The sequence below is a fragment of the Salvelinus fontinalis genome, unplaced genomic scaffold (assembly GCF_029448725.1).
Source record: "Salvelinus fontinalis isolate EN_2023a unplaced genomic scaffold, ASM2944872v1 scaffold_0001, whole genome shotgun sequence".
Lineage (NCBI taxonomy): Eukaryota > Metazoa > Chordata > Actinopteri > Salmoniformes > Salmonidae > Salvelinus > Salvelinus fontinalis.
In genome coordinates, this window is record NW_026600210.1 from 1,849,656 (window position 1) to 1,867,835 (window position 18,180).

The 18,180-nt window shown below is 47.0% G+C and overlaps 1 protein-coding gene across 1 annotated transcript in view; it reads left to right on the forward strand.

Moving 5' to 3' along the window:
* The window catches only part of usp3 (ubiquitin specific peptidase 3), an 80,249-nt gene extending 63,302 nt beyond the window's left edge, over positions 1 to 16,947 (forward strand). Inside the window, exons 12-14 of the mRNA XM_055910104.1 lie at positions 9,225 to 9,457; positions 15,268 to 15,335; positions 16,088 to 16,947. Coding sequence (XP_055766079.1) covers positions 9,225 to 9,457; positions 15,268 to 15,335; positions 16,088 to 16,262 — 476 coding nt within the window. The 3' untranslated portion in view covers positions 16,263 to 16,947. The remainder of the gene's footprint in view (positions 1 to 9,224; positions 9,458 to 15,267; positions 15,336 to 16,087) is intronic.
* The last annotated feature ends 1,233 nt before the right edge of the window (positions 16,948 to 18,180 follow it).

An 18,180-nucleotide genomic window follows, 5' to 3' on the forward strand; every position in this document is an offset into this window, starting at 1 on the left:
ACTCTTTATGTACTACCCATATTACTGAGGAGTAGACTGGGCGTATCACTCTCTTTATGTACTACCCATATTACTGAGGAGTAGACTGGGCGTATCACTCTCTTTATGTACTATGTACTCTTTATGTACTACCCATATTACTGAGGAGTAGACTGGGCGTATCACTCTCTTTATGTACTCATTATGTACTACCCATATTACTGAGGAGTAGACTGGGCGTGTCACTCTCTTTATGTACTATGTACTCTTTATGTACTACCCATATTACTGAGGAGTAGACTGGGCGTATCACTCTCTTTATGTACTACCCATATTACTGAGGAGTAGACTGGGCGTATCACTCTCTTTATGTACTACCCATATTACTGAGGAGTAGACTGGGCGTATCATTCTCTTGATGTACTACCCATATTACTGAGGAGTAGACTGGGCGTATCACTCTCTTTATGTACTATGTACTCTTTATGTACTACCCATATTACTGAGGAGTAGACAGGGTGTATAACTCTCTTTATGTACTCTTTATGTACTACCCATATTACTGAGGAGTAGACTGGGCGTATCACTCTCTTTATATACTACCCATATGTCTGAGGAGTAGACTGGGCGTATCACTCTCTTTATGTACTACCCATATTACTGAGGAGTAGACTGGGCGTATCACTCTCTTTATGTACTACCCATATTACTGAGGAGTAGACTGGGCGTATCACTCTCTTTATGTACTACCCATATTACTGAGGAGTAGACTGGGCGTATCACTCTCTTTATGTACTACCCATATTACTGAGGAGTAGACTGGGCGTATCACTCTCTTTATGTACTACCCATATTACTGAGGAGTAGACTGGGCGTATCACTCTCTTTATGTACTACCCATATTACTGAGGAGGAGACTGGGCGTATCACTCTCTTTATGTACTATGTACTCTTTATGTACTACCCATATTACTGAGGAGTAGACTGGGCGTATCACTCTCTTTATGTACTACCCATATTACTGAGGAGTAGACTGGCTGTATCACTCTCTTTATGTACTACCCATATTACTGAGGAGTAGACTGGGCGTATCACTCTCTTTATGTACTACCCATATTACTGAGGAGTAGACTGGGCGTATCACTCTCTTTATGTACTACCCATATTACTGAGGAGTAGACTGGGCGTATCACTCTCTTTATGTACTATGTACTCTTTATGTACTACCCATATTACTGAGGAGTAGACTGGGCGTATCACTCTCTTTATGTACTACCCATATTACTGAGGAGTAGACTGGGCGTATCACTCTCTTTATGTACTACCCATATTACAGAGGAGTAGACTGGGCGTATCACTCTCTTTATGTACTATGTACTCTTTATGTACTACCCATATTACTGAGGAGGAGACTGGGTGTATCACTCTCTTTATGTACTACCCATATTACTGAGGTGTAGACTGGGCGTATCACTCTCTTGATGTACTACCCATATTACTGAGGAGTAGACTGGGCGTATCACTCTCTTTATGTACTATGTACTCTTTATGTACTACCCATATTACTGAGGAGGAGACTGGGCGTATCACTCTCTTTATGTACTATGTACTCTTTATGTACTACCCATATTACTGAGGAGTAGACTGGGCGTATCACTCTCTTTATGTACTATGTACTCTTTATGTACTACCCATATTACTGAGGAGGAGACTGGGCTTATCACTCTCTTTATGTACTACCCATATTACTGAGGAGTAGACTGGGCGTATCACTCTCTTTATGTACTATGTACTCTTTATGTACTACCCATATTACTGAGGAGGAGACTGGGCGTATCACTCTCTTTATGTACTATGTACTCTTTATGTACTACCCATATTACTGAGGAGTAGACTGGGCGTATCACTCTCTTTATGTACTATGTACTCTTTATGTACTACCCATATTACTGAGGAGGAGACTGGGCGTATCACTCTCTTTATGTACTATGTACTCTTTATGTACTACCCATATTACTGAGGAGTAGACTGGGCGTATCACTCTCTTTATGTACTATGTACTCTTTATGTACTACCCATATTACTGAGGAGGAGACTGGGCTTATCACTCTCTTTATGTACTACCCATATTACTGAGGAGGAGACTGGGCGTATCACTCTCTTTATGTACTACCCATATTACTGAGGAGTAGACTGGGCGTATCACTCTCTTTATGTACTACCCATATTACTGAGGAGTAGACTGGGCGTATCACTCTTATGTACTACTCATATTACTGAGGAGTAGACTGGGCGTATCACTCTCTTTATGTACTATGTACTCTTTATGTACTACCCATATTACTGAGGAGACTGGGCTTATCACTCTCTTTATGTACTACCCATATTACTGAGGAGGAGACTGGGCGTATCACTCTTATGTACTACCCATATTACTGAGGAGTAGACTGGGCGTATCACTCTCTTTATGTACTATGTACTCTTTATGTACTACCCATATTACTGCGGAGTAGACTGGGCGTATCACTCTATGTACTACCCATATTACTGAGGAGTAGACTGGGCGTATCACTCTCTTTATGTACTACCCATATTACTGAGGAGTAGACTGGGCGTATCACTCTCTTTATGTACTATGTACTCTTTATGTACTACCCATATTACTGAGGAGGAGACTGGGTGTATCACTCTCTTTATGTACTACCCATATTACTGAGGTGTAGACTGGGCGTATCACTCTCTTGATGTACTACCCATATTACTGAGGAGTAGACTGGGCGTATCACTCTCTTTATGTACTATGTACTCTTTATGTACTACCCATATTACTGAGGAGGAGACTGGGCGTATCACTCTCTTTATGTACTACCCATATTACTGAGGAGTAGACTGGGCGTATCACTCTCTTTATGTACTATGTACTCTTTATGTACTACCCATATTACTGAGGAGGAGACTGGGCTTATCACTCTCTTTATGTACTACCCATATTACTGAGGAGGAGACTGGGCGTATCACTCTCCTTTATGTACTACCCATATTACTGAGGAGTAGACTGGGCGTATCACTCTCTTTATGTACTACCCATATTACTGAGGAGGAGACTGGGCGTATCACTCTCTTTATGTACTACCCATATTACTGAGGAGTAGACTGGGCGTATCACTCTCTTTATGTACTATGTACTCTTTATGTACTACCCATATTACTGCGGAGTAGACTGGGCGTATCACTCTCTTTATGTACTACCCATATTACTGAGGAGGAGACTGGGCGTATCACTCTCTTTATGTACTACTCATATTACTGAGGAGGAGACTGGGCGTATCACTCTCTTTATGTACTACCCATATTACTGAGGAGTAGACTGGGCGTATCACTCTCTTTATGTACTACCCATATTACTGAGGAGTAGACTGGGCGTATCACTCTCTTTATGTACTACCCATATTACTGAGGAGTAGACTGGGCGTATCACTCTCTTTATGTACTACCCATATTACTGAGGAGTAGACTGGGCGTATCACTCTCTTTATGTACTATGTACTCTGTATGTACTACCCATATTACTGAGGAGTAGACTGGGCGTATCACTCTCTTTATGTACTACCCATATTACTGAGGAGTAGACTGGGCGTATCACTCTCTTTATGTACTACCCATATTACTGAGGAGGAGACTGGGCGTATCACTCTCTTTATGTACTACCCATATTACTGAGGAGGAGACTGGGCGTATCACTCTCTTTATGTACTACCCATATTACTGAGGAGTAGACTGGGCGTATCACTCTCTTTATGTACTACCCATATTACTGAGGAGTAGACTGGGCGTATCACTCTCTTTATGTACTACCCATATTACTGAGGAGTAGACTGGGCGTATCACTCTCTTTATGTACTATGTACTCTGTATGTACTACCCATATTACTGAGGAGTAGACTGGGCGTATCACTCTCTTTATGTACTACCCATATTACTGAGGAGTAGACTGGGCGTATCACTCTCTTTATGTACTATGTACAAGATGAGTAATGTTCTATTGAACAGTGGTGGACGTAATAAATGTATAGGTGAAGTTTAACTTCTACTTCATCACCATCCCGGATCCGGGAGCACCCCCATCAGTAGAAAAGGTACTAGCATAGCATCACAAGTAAATACTAGCATCTAAATATCATTAAATCACAAGTCCAAGACACCAGATGAAAGATACACATCTTGTGAATCCAGCCATCATTTCTGATTTTTAAAATGTTTTACAACGAAAACACTATATATTTCTATTAGCTAACCACGAAAGCAAAAGACAACTTTTTTTCCCCACCATTTTTTTACTGCATAGGTAGCTATCACAATTTCGACCAAATAAAGATATAAATAGTCACTAACCAAGAAACAACTTCATCAGATGACAGTCTGATAACATATTTATTGTATAGCATATGTTTTTTTAGAAAAATGTGCGTATTTCAGGTATAAATCATAGTTTACCATTGCAGCCACCATCACAACTCTCACCAAAGCGACTAGAATAACTACAGAGACCATCGTGTAGTACCTAATTACTCATCATAAAACATTTCTGAAAAATCACAGCGTACAGCAAATGAAAGACAAAGATCTTGTGAATCCAGCCAATATTTCAGATTTTAAGTGTTTTACAGCGAAAACACAATGTAGCATTATATTAGTTTACTACAATAGCCAACCACACAACAGCATTGATTCAGGCCAACAATAGCGATAACGAATAAACCAGCAAAATATATTAATTTTTTCACTAACCTTCTCAAACAGATGACAGTCCTATAACATCATATTACACAATGCATATAGAGTTTGTTCGAAAATGTGCATATTTAGCGGCACAAATCGTGGTTATACAATGAGAATAGTAGCCAAGCTGCCAACAAAATGTCGGGAGAAATCTTGGGAGAGGCACCTAATCTAATCATTAACTAATCATAAACTTGACAAAAAAATACAGGTTGGACAGCAAATGAAAGATACATTAGTTCTTAATGCAATCGCTGTGTTAGATTTTTAAAATTAACGTTACTACGACATACAGCGTGTGTTAAAGCGAGACCGCACTGAGATTCATGGCGAAATATGAGTGTTACATTTTTCAACAGAACAACGAATTAACATCATATATAGTTCTTACTTTTTGATGAGCTCCCATCAGAATCTTGGGCAAGTTGTCCTTTGTCCAAAAGAATCATTGCTCGGTTGTAGATTGTCGCCTTCAACGTTGGAATTAGCAGTAAACATTAGTCATGTGGCAAAGACGTGCCCAACTCCCTAAAACGCAGCATAAATAAATATCCGGAAATCGCAATATACTGATATAAACTGATATAACTCGGTTTAAAATAACTACATTATGATGTCTTTAACACCTATATCGAATAAAATCAGAGCCGGATATATCTAAGGGCTATAAAGGGAGCTTTCTATCACGACAGCCAGAGGTCCTTTCTGCGTCAGAGCGAAGAGGTCAAAGGACGGACCCCACGTTGCCAGCCCATTTATAAGCTCTCAGATCTGCCTAGAAACACCATTTCAATTCTCACTATTCGCTGACATCCAGGGGAAGGCGTATGCACTGCATCTCAACCAATAGAAGACAGGCAGATTTATAAACGGAGCTCAGAACAGCCAGCAGAATTCAGCATTCTCACATCCTCATAGGAAAATTGCTCTAGCTCCAGTTCTGTTTTACTCACAGATATAATTCAAACGGTTTTAGAAACTAGAGAGTGTTTTCTATCCAATAGTAATAATAATATGCATATTGTATGAGCAAGAATTGAGTACGAGGCAGTTTAATTTGGGAACAAAATTATTACAAAGTGCCAATAGCACCCCCTATTTTAATATGCTCGGTCTCTGTCATAATGTGTGTTTTCTGTCATAATGTGTGTTTTCTGTCATAATGTGTGTTTTCTGTCATAATGTGTGTTTTCTGTCATAATGTGTGTTTTCTGTCATAATGTGTGTTTTCTGTCATAATGTGTGTTCTCTGTCATAATGCGTGGTCTCTGTCATAATGCGTGTTCTCTGTCTCTTAGGTCATAATGCGTGTTCTCTGTCTCTTAGGTCATAATGTGTGTTCTCTGTCTCTTAGGTCATAATGCGTGTTCTCTGTCTCTTAGGTCATAATGCGTGTTCTCTGTCTCTTAGGTCATAATGTGTGTTCTCTGTCTCTTAGGTCATAATGTGTGTTCTCTGTCTCTTAGGTCATAATGTGTGTTCTCTGTCTCTTAGGTCATAATGCGTGTTCTCTGTCTCTTAGGTCATAATGTGTGTTCTGTCTCTTAGGTCATAATGCGTGTTCTCTGTCGGTCATCAGACTGCCTATATATGTAGCTTCAGACTTGGAGGAACTAAACCAGACAGATAGATAGAGAGATATATATTTACATATTTATAAACTCAGTGTCACAATTCCTGACATTTAATTCTAGTAAGAATTCCCTGTTTTAGGTCAGTTAGGATCCCCACTTTATTTTAAGAATGTGAAATGTCAGAATAATAGTAGAGAATTATTTATTTCAGCTTTTATTTCTTTCATCACATTCCCAGTGGGTCAGAAGTTTACATAAACTCAATTAGTATTTGGTAGCATTGCCTTTAAATTGTTTAACTTGGGTCAAACGTTTTGGGTAGCCTTCCACAAGCTTCCCACAATAAGTTGGGTGAATTTTGACCCATTCCTCCTGACAGAGCTGGTGTAACTGAGTCAGGTTTGTAGGCCTCCTTCCTCGCACACGCTTTTTCAGTTCTGCCCCCAAATTTTCTATAGGATTGAGGTCAAGGCTTTGTGATGACCTCTCCAATACCTTGACTTTGTTGTCCTTAAGCCATTTTGCCACAACTTTGGAAGTATGCTTGGTGTCATTGTCCATTTGGAAAGCTTTAACTTCCTGACTGATGTCTTGAGATGTTGCTTCAATATATCCACATCATTTTCCATCCTCATGATGCCATCTATTTTGTGAAGTGCACCAGTCCCTCCTTCAGCATAGCACCCCCACAACATGATGCTGCCACCCCCGTGCTTCACGGTTGGGATGGTGTTGCAAGCCTCCCCCTTTATCCTCCAAACATAACGATGGTCATTATGGCCAAACAGTTCTATTTTTGTTTCTTCAGACCAGAGGACATTTTTCCAAAAAGTACGATCTTTGTCCCAATGTGCAGTTGCAAACCGTAGTCTGGCTTTTTTTATGGTGGTTTTGGAGCAGTGGCTTGTTCCTTGCTGAGTGGCCTTTCAGGTTATGTCGATATAGGACTCGTTTTACTGGGGATATAGATACTTTTGTACCTGTTTCCTCCAGCATCTTCACAAGGTCCTTTGCTGTAGTTCTGGGATTTATTTGAACTTTTCACACCAAAGTACGTTAATCTCTACGAGACAGAACGTGTCTTCTTCCTGAGCGGTATGACGGCTGCGTGGTCCCATGGTGTTTATACTATACTATTGTTTGTACAGATGAACGTGGTACCTTCAGGCGTTTGGAAAATGCTCCCAAGGATGAACCAGACTTGTGGAGGTCTACAATTCTTTTTTAGGTCTTGGCTGATTTCTTTTGATTTTCCCATGATGTCAAGCAAAGAGGCACTGAGTTTGAAAGTAGGACTTGAAATACATCCACAGGTACACCTCCAATTGACTCAAATGATGTCAATTAGCCTATCAGAAGCTTCTAAAGCTATGACATCATTTTCTAGAATTTTCCAAGCTGTTTAAAGGCACAGTCAACTTAGTGTATGTAAACTTCTGACCCACTGGAATTGTGATACAATGAAAAAAATCTGTCTGTAAACAATTGTTGGAAAAATGACTTGCGTCATGCACAAAGTAGATGTCCTATAACCGACTTGCCAAAGCTATAGTTTGTTAACAAGAAATTTGTGGAATGGTTGAAAAACGAGTTTTAATGACTCCAACCTAAGTGTATGTAAACTTCCGACTTCAACTGTATCTATATTATTCACCACCTATAGCTGCTAGTATGGTGCTGTTATGTAGCGTCTACATTTCCTCCAGAATGTATTCATATCCCTCAGTCCTTCTGGGAAAGTCTCTAAGAGCTTTGCACACCTGGATTTTAAAATATTTGCACGTTATTCTTTAAAGAATTCAAGCACTGATTTTAAGTCATAACTGTAACTCGGCCACTCCGGAACATTCTCTGTCTTCTTGGGAAGCAACTCCAGTGTAGATTTGGCCTTGTGTTTTAGGTTATTGTCCTGCTGAAAGGTGAATTTGTCTCTCTGGTCTAAAGCAGACTGAACCAGGTTTTACTCTAGGATTTTACCTGTGCTTATAGCTGTAGTGTTTTATTTTTATCCTAAAAAAAACTCCATAGTCCTTAATGATGACAAGCATACCCATAACATGCTGCAGCCACCACCATGCTTGAAAATATGAAGAGTGGTACTCAGTGATGTTATTGGATTTGCCCCAAACATAACACTTTGTATTCAGGACATAAAGTTAGTTTCTTTACCGCAGTTTTACTTTAGTGCGTTATTGCAAACAGGAGGCATGTTCAGGAATATTTTTATTCTGTACAGGCTTCCTTCTTTTCACTCTGTCATTTAGGTTAGTATTGTGGAGTAACTACCATGTTGTTGATCCATCCTCAGTTGTCTCCTATCACAGCCATTAAACTCTGTAACTGTTATAAAGTCACCATTGGCCTCATGGTGAAATCCCTGAGCGGGTTCCTTCCTCTCCGGCAACTGAGTTAGGAAGGACACCTGTATCTTCACCGTGCTCAAAGGGATATTAACATTTTCTCTATCTTATCACAGCCATTAAACTCTGTAACTGTTTTTATGTCACCACTGGCCTCATGGTGAAATCACGGGTTTCTTCCTCTCCGGGGAGATATTTTCAAAGGGATATTTTTTTTACCTATCTACCAATAGGTGCCTTTTGTCATTCAATCTGTGCTTGTAAATTCCCTGCTGGACTAAGGGACCTTACCATTAGCTGTATGTGTGGGGTACAGAGATGAGGTAGTCATTCATAAATCATGTTAAACACTATTATTGCACACAGAGTGAGTCCATGCAACTTATTATGTGACTTGTTAAAGCACATGTTTTACCCCTGAACTTATGGCTTGTCAAAACAAAGAGTTTGAATACTTATTGACTCAAGACATGTCAGGTTTAAATCCTTTCTGGTTTAGTGTAATCCACGACATCTCTCTGCTCTTCTTCAGACTGCCTGTGTAGCTTCACTGACCTGGAGCAACTGGACCAGACAGAGCTCTATATGTGCCACAGGTGTAAGAAGAGACAGAAATCCACCAAGAAGTTCTGGGTCCAGAAGCTGCCCAAGGTGTTGTGTCTGCACCTGAAGAGGTTCCACTGGACCTCCTACCTGAGGAACAAAGTTACCACCTATGTCGAGTTCCCTCTACGAGGCCTGGACATGAGGGGGTATTTACTACAGGTGACCTCTAACCCTTTAACCTCAGGGGGGGGGGGGGTTACTAAGCTAGACCTGGACATGAGGGGTATTTACTACAGGTGACCTCTAACCCTTTAACCTCAGGGGGGGGGGGGGGGTTTACTAAGCTAGACCTGGACATGAGGGGTATTTACTACAGGTGACCTCTAACCCTTTAACCTCAGGGGGGGGGGGGGGGGGGGTTACTAAGCTAGACCTGGACATGAGGGGGTATTTACTACAGGTGACCTCTAACCCTTTAACCTCGGGGGGGGGGGGGGGGGGGGGGGGTTACTAAGCTAGACCTGGACATGAGGGGTATTTACTACAGGTGCCCTTTAACCTCAGGGGGGGGGGGGGGTTACTAAGCTAGACCTGGACATGAGGGGGTATTTACTACAGGTGACCTCTAACCCTTTAACCTCAGGGGGGGGGTTACTAAGCTAGACCTGGACATGAGGGGTATTTACTACAGGTGCCCTTTAACCTCAGGGGGGGGGGGGGGGTTACTAAGCTAGACCTGGACATGAGGGGGTATTTACTACAGGTGACCTCTAACCCTTTAACCTCAGGGGGGGGGGGGGGGGTGGTTACTAAGCTAGACCTGGACATGAGGGGTATTTACTACAGGTGACCTCTAACCCTTTAACCTCAGGGGGGGGGGGGTTACTAAGCTAGACCTGGACATGAGGGGTATTTACTACAGGTGACCTCTAACCCTTTAACCTCAGGGGGGGGGGGGTTACTAAGCTAGACCTGGACATGAGGGGTATTTACTACAGGTGACCTCTAACCCTTTAACCTCGGGGGGGGGGGGGGGGGGTGGAGGGGGTTACTAAGCTAGACCTGGACATGAGGGGGTATTTACTACAGGTGACCTCTAACCCTTTAACCTCAGGGGGGGGGGGGGTTACTAAGCTAGACCTGGACATGAGGGGTATTTACTACAGGTGACCTCTAACCCTTTAACCTCAGGGGGGGGGGGGTAACTAAGCTAGACCTGTACATGAGGGTTATTTACAACAGGTGACCTCTAACCCTTTAACCTCAGGGGGGGGGGGGGGGGGGGGGTTACTAAGCTAGACCTGGACATGAGGGGTATTTACTACAGGTGACCTCTAACCCTTTAACCTCAGGGGGGGGGGGGGGGGGTTACTAAGCTAGACCTGGACATGAGGGGTATTTACTACAGGTGACCTCTAACCCTTTAACCTCAGGGGGGGGTGGGGTTAATAAGCTAGACCTGGACATGAGGGGTATTTACTACAGGTGACCTCTAACCCTTTAACCTCGGGGGGGGGGGGGGGGGGGGGGGTTACTAAGCTAGACCTGGACATGAGGGGTATTTACTACAGGTGACCTCTAACCCTTTAACCTCGGGGGGGGGGGGGGGGGGTTACAAAGCTAGACCTGGACATGAGGGGTATTTACTACAGGTGACCTCTAACCCTTTAACCTCAGGGGGGGGGGGGGGGGGGGTTACAAAGCTAGACCTGGACATGAGGGGTATTTAATACAGGTGACCTCTAACCCTTTAACCTCAGGGGGGGGGGGGGGGTTACTAAGCTAGACCTGGACATGAGGGGTATTTACTACAGGTGACCTCTAACCCTTTAACCTCAGGGGGGGGGGGGGGGGGTTACTAAGCTAGACCTGGACATGAGGGGTATTTACTACAGGTGACCTCTAACCCTTTAACCTCAGGGGGGGGGGGGGGGGGTTACTAAGCTAGACCTGGACATGAGGGGTATTTACTACAGGTGACCTCTAACCCTTTAACCTCGGGGGGGGGGGGGGGGGGGGGGGTTACTAAGCTAGACCTGGACATGAGGGGTATTTACTACAGGTGACCTCTAACCCTTTAACCTCAGGGGGTGGGGGGGGGGGGGGGGGGGGTTACCAAGCTAGACCTGGACATGAGGGGTATTTACTACAGGTGACCTCTAACCCTTTAACCTCAGGGGGTGGGGGGGGGGGGGGGGGGTTACTAAGCTAGACCTGGACATGAGGGGTATTTACTACAGGTGACCTCTAACCCTTTAACCTCATGGGGGGGGGGGGGGTTACTAAGCTAGACCTGGACATGAGGGGTATTTACTACAGGTGACCTCTAACCCTTTAACCTCGGGGGGGGGTTACTAAGCTAGACCTGGACATGAGGGGTATTTACTACAGGTGACCTCTAACCCTTTAACCTCGGGGGGGGGGGGGGGGGGGGGTTAGTAAGCTAGACCTGGACATGAGGGGTATTTACTACAGGTGACCTCTAACCCTTTAACCTCAGGGGGGGGTTACTAAGCTAGACCTGGACATGAGGGGTATTTACTACAGGTGACCTCTAACCCTTTAACCTCATGGGGGGGGGGGGGTTACTAAGCTAGACCTGGACATGAGGGGTATTTACTACAGGTGACCTCTAACCTTTTAACCTCAGGGGGGGGGGGGGTTACTAAGCTAGACCTGGACATGAGGGGTATTTACTACAGGTGACCTCTAACCCTTTAACCTCGGGGGGGGGGGGGGGGGGGGTTACTAAGCTAGACCTGGACATGAGGGGTATTTACTACAGGTGACCTCTAACCCTTTAACCTCAGGGGGGGGGGGGGTTACTAAGCTAGACCTGGACATGAGGGGTATTTACTACAGGTGACCTCTAACCCTTTAACCTCAGGGGGGGGGGGGGGTTACTAAGCTAGACCTGGACATGAGGGGTATTTACTACAGGTGACCTCTAACCCTTTAACCTCAGGGGGGGGGGGGGGGGTTACTAAGCTAGACCTGGACATGAGGGGTATTTACTACAGGTGACCTCTAACCCTTTAACCTCAGGGGGGGGGGGGGGGGTTACTAAGCTAGACCTGGACATGAGGGGTATTTACTACAGGTGACCTCTAACCCTTTAACCTCAGGGGGGGGGGGGGGTTACTAAGCTAGACCTGGACATGAGGGGTATTTACTACAGGTGACCTCTAACCCTTTAACCTCAGGGGGGGGGGGGGGGGGTGGTTACTAAGCTAGACCTGGACATGAGGGGTATTTACTACAGGTGACCTCTAACCCTTTAACCTCAGGGGGGGGGGGGGGGTTACTAAGCTAGACCTGGACATGAGGGGTATTTACTACAGGTGACCTCTAACCCTTTAACCTCGGGGGGGGGGGGGGGTGGAGGGGGTTACTAAGCTAGACCTGGACATGAGGGGTATTTACTACAGGTGACCTCTAACCCTTTAACCTCAGGGGGGGGTTACTAAGCTAGACCTGGACATGAGGGGTATTTACTACAGGTGACCTCTAACCCTTTAACCTCAGGGGGGGGGGGGGGGGGTTACTAAGCTAGACCTGGACATGAGGGGTATTTACTACAGGTGACCTCTAACCCTTTAACCTCAGGGGGGGGGGTTACTAAGCTAGACCTGGACATGAGGGGTATTTACTACAGGTGACCTCTAACCCTTTAACCTCAGGGGGGGGGGGGGGGGGGGGTTACTAAGCTAGACCTGGACATGAGGGGTATTTACTACAGGTGACCTCTAACCCTTTAACCTCAGGGGGTGGGGGGGTTACTAAGCTAGACCTGGACATGAGGGGTATTTACTACAGGTGACCTCTAACCCTTTAACCTCGGGGGGGGGGGGGGGTTACTAAGCTAGACCTGGACATGAGGGGTATTTACTACAGGTGACCTCTAACCCTTTAACCTCATGGGGGGGGGGGGGGTTACAAAGCTAGACCTGGACATGAGGGGTATTTACTACAGGTGACCTCTAACCCTTTAACCTCGGGGGGGGGGGGGGGGGGGTTACTAAGCTAGACCTGGACATGAGGGGTATTTACTACAGGTGACCTCTAACCCTTTAACCTCAGGGGGGGGGGGGGGTGGTTACTAAGCTAGACCTGGACATGAGGGGTATTTACTACAGGTGACCTCTAACCCTTTAACCTCAGGGGGGGGGGGGGGGGGGGGTTACTAAGCTAGACCTGGACATGAGGGGTATTTACTACAGGTGACCTCTAACCCTTTAACCTCAGGGGGGGGGGGGGGGGGGGTTACTAAGCTAGACCTGGACATGAGGGGTATTTACTACAGGTGACCTCTAACCCTTTAACCTCAGGGGGGGGGGGGTTACTAAGCTAGACCTGGACATGAGGGGTATTTACTACAGGTGACCTCTAACCCTTTAACCTCGGGGGGGGGGGGGGGGGGGTTACTAAGCTAGACCTGGACATGAGGGGTATTTACTACAGGTGACCTCTAACCCTTTAACCTCAGGGGGTGGGGGGGGGTTACCAAGCTAGACCTGGACATGAGGGGTATTTACTACAGGTGACCTCTAACCCTTTAACCTCGGGGGGGGGGGGGGGTTACTAAGCTAGACCTGGACATGAGGGGTATTTACTACAGGTGACCTCTAACCCTTTAACCTCATGGGGGGGGGGGGGGGTTACTAAGCTAGACCTGGACATGAGGGGTATTTACTACAGGTGACCTCTAACCCTTTAACCTCGGGGGGGGGTTACTAAGCTAGACCTGGACATGAGGGGTATTTACTACAGGTGACCTCTAACCCTTTAACCTCGGGGGGGGGGGGGGGGGGGGTTAGTAAGCTAGACCTGGACATGAGGGGTATTTACTACAGGTGACCTCTAACCCTTTAACCTCAGGGGGGGGTTACTAAGCTAGACCTGGACATGAGGGGTATTTACTACAGGTGACCTCTAACCTTTTAACCTCAGGGGGGGGGGGGTTACTAAGCTAGACCTGGACATGAGGGGTATTTACTACAGGTGACCTCTAACCCTTTAACCTCAGGGGGGGGGGGGGGGGTTACTAAGCTAGACCTGGACATGAGGGGTATTTACTACAGGTGACCTTTAACCTCGGGGGGGGAGGGGGGGGGTCACTAAGCTAGACCTGGACATGAGGGGTATTTACTACAGGTGACCTCTAACCCTTTAACCTCAGGGGGGGGGGGGAGGGTTACTAAGCTAGACCTGGACATGAGGGGTATTTACTACAGGTGACCTCTAACCCTTTAACCTCAGGGGGGGGGGAGGGGGGTTACTAAGCTAGACCTGGACATGAGGGGTATTTACTACAGGTGACCTCTAACCCTTTAACCTCAGGGGGGGGAGGGGGTTACTAAGCTAGACCTGGACATGAGGGGTATTTACTACAGGTGACCTCTAACCCTTTAACCTCAGGGGGGGGGGGGGGGGGTTACTAAGCTAGACCTGGACATGAGGGGGGGGGGGGGAGGGGGTTACTAAGCTAGACCTGGACATGAGGGGTATTTACTACAGGTGACCTCTAACCCTTTAACCTCAGGGGGGGGGGGGGGGGGGGGTTACTAAGCTAGACCTGGACATGAGGGGTATTTACTACAGGTGACCTCTAACCCTTTAACCTCGGGGGGGGGGGGGGTTACTAAGCTAGACCTGGACATGAGGGGTATTTACTACAGGTGACCTCTAACCCTTTAACCTCAGGGGGGGGGGGGGGGTTACTAAGCTAGACCTGGACATGAGGGGTATTTACTACAGGTGACCTCTAACCCTTTAACCTCGGGGGGGGGGGGGTTACTAAGCTAGACCTAGACATGAGGGGTATTTACTACAGGTGACCTCTTACCCTTTAACCTCGGGGGGGGGGGGGGGTTACTGAGCTAGACCTGGACATGAGGGGGGGGGGGGGGCGGCGGCATCTCCATTGGATGTGATTTAATTTGCCTGTGAAATGAGCCTCAAAAAATCCTAATATCAAAGGCTTCAGATGACTGTCTGAAGAAATGTTCTGTTTTGTTGTGTTTGAGCAGCCAGAGGAGGCGTTGCCTGACCGGTGGCTGTATGACCTGGTAGCTGTGGTGGTGCATCATGGGTCAGGGTGAGTACTGATGATCTCTCAACCGGGTATCAATGGCTGTTTACACAGGCAGCATCAGTCTGAATTTTTTTCCCACTAATTGGTATTTTGACCAATCACATCAGATCTTTTTCAGCTCTTATCTGATTGGTCAAAAGACAAATTAGGGGGGAAATGATCATAATTTGTCCTGCGTGTGTATAAACACAGCCAATGTTGCAAGATATGTTTTCAAGTACTAGTTCCCCCAGTTGGCGTTGTTCCTGCCTGATGAGCCAACTGAACGTGTCCCAGTTAAAGTGACCGGGTTAACGAGCTGATCATTGCATAACGTCATGTTCATTGGGGCAAAACGTTTTGAGAACAGAAAATGAGCATCCTGCTCATCAGTCCAGGTACTGCGTAGGGTTGGGAATTGCCAGGGACCTCACGATACTAAGATGCCGAGACGTATTGTGATTCGGTACAGTGATTTTACTGTGTTTCGATGTTCCAAACAGAGAGAGAACTGAAAACATGAGTTTTGATCAGTCATTGAAGTGCTATAAACACATTGGCTCCCTAATTTAAAAAGATGTAGAACAAAGGAAAAATACTGGCGTTTTGGTGCAGGTACAGCCAACTAGCGGCAAAATAATATTGCGATATTGTCGATACTATATATCGTAAAAAGATATCTCGATATGTAACTTTAGCAACCGCCCCATTACTAGTAGGTCTGACCCTGTTTCACTTCCATTTTGTGTCTTTTAAAGTTTTAATTGTGTTGGCAGGGTTGGATCGGGACATTACACAGCGTACGGCAAACGGGAGGGTCGCTGGTACCACTTCAACGACAGCACGGTGACTCTGACCGAGGAGGAGACGGTGGTTAAAGCCAAGGCTTACATTCTTTTCTACACAGAGAGACCTGACAAAACTACACCTGAGACTGACCGCAGGCTTTAACCTGAACACTGTTCCTGACCCCAGACTGTTCCTGACCCCAGACTGTTCCTGACCCCAGACTGTTCCTGACCCCAGACTGTTCCTGACCCCAGACTGTTCCTGACCCCAGACTGTTCCTGACCCCAGACTGTTCCTGACCCCAGACTGTTCCTGACCCCAGACTGTTCCTGACCCCAGACTGTTCCTGACCCCAGACTGTTCCTGGCCCCAGACTGTTCCTGGCCCCAGACTGTTCCTGGCCCCAGACTGTTCCTGGCCCCAGACTGTTCCTGGCCCCAGACTGTTCCTGGCCCCAGACTGTTCCTGGCCCCAGACTGTTCCTGGCCCCAGACTGTTCCTGATCCCAGACTGACTACAGACTGTTCCTGACCCCAGACTGTTCCTGACCCCAGACTGACTACAGACTGTTCCTGACCCCAGACTGACTACAGACTGTTCCTGACCCCAGACTGTTCCTGACCCCAGACTGTTCCTGGCCCCAGACTGTTCCTGGCCCCAGACTGTTCCTGGCCCCAGACTGACTACAGACTGTTCCTGGCCCCAGACTGACTACAGACTGTTCCTGACCCCAGACTGACTACAGACTGTTCCTGACCCCAGACTGACTACAGACTGTTCCTGACCCCAGACTGACTACAGACTGTTCCTGACCCCAGACTGACTCCAGACTACAGACTGTTCCTGACCCCAGACTGACTCCAGACTACAGACTGTTCCTGACCCCAGACTGACCCCACAGACTGTTCCTGACCCCACAGACTGTTCCTGACCCCACAGACTGTTCCTGACCCCACAGACTGTTCCTGACCCCACAGACTGTTCCTGACCCCACAGACTGTTCCTGACCCCACAGACTGTTCCTGACCCCACAGACTGTTCCTGACCCCACAGACTGTTCCTGACCCCACAGACTGTTCCTGACCCCACAGACTGTTCCTGACCCCACAGACTGTTCCTGACCCCACAGACTGTTCCTGACCCCACAGACTGTTCCTGACCCCACAGACTGTTCCTGACCCCACAGACTGTTCCTGACCCCACAGACTGTTCCTGACCCCACAGACTGTTCCTGACCCCACAGACTGTTCCTGACCCCACAGACTGTTCCTGACCCCACAGACTGTTCCTGACCCCACAGACTGTTCCTGACCCCACAGACTGTTCCTGACCCCACAGACTGTTCCTGACCCCACAGACTGTTCCTGACCCCACAGACTGTTCCTGACCCCACAGACTGTTCCTGACCCCACAGACTGTTCCTGACCCCACAGACTGTTCCTGACCCCACAGACTGTTCCTGACCCCACAGACTGTTCCTGACCCCACAGACTGACTCCAGGCTGACTACAGACTGTTCCTGACCCCACAGACTGACTCCAGGCTGACTACAGACTGTTCCTGACCCCAGACTGTTCCTGACCCCAGACTGTTCCTGACCCCAGACTGTTCCTGACCCCAGACTGTTCCTGACCCCACAGACTGTTCCTGACCCCACAGACTGTTCCTGACCCCTGACCCCACAGACTGTTCCTGACCCCACAGACTGTTCCTGACCCCACAGACTGTTCCTGACCCCACAGACTGTTCCTGACCCCACAGACTGTTCCTGACCCCACAGACTGTTCCTGACCCCACAGACTGTTCCTGACCCCACAGACTGTTCCTGACCCCACAGACTGTTCCTGACCCCACAGACTGTTCCTGACCCCACAGACAGTTCCTGACCCCACAGACTGTTCCTGACCCCACAGACTGTTCCTGACCCCACAGACTGTTCCTGACCCCACAGACTGTTCCTGACCCCACAGACTGTTCCTGACCCCACAGACTGTTCCTGACCCCACAGACTGTTCCTGACCCCACAGACTGTTCCTGACCCCACAGACTGTTCCTGACCCCACAGACTGTTCCTGACCCC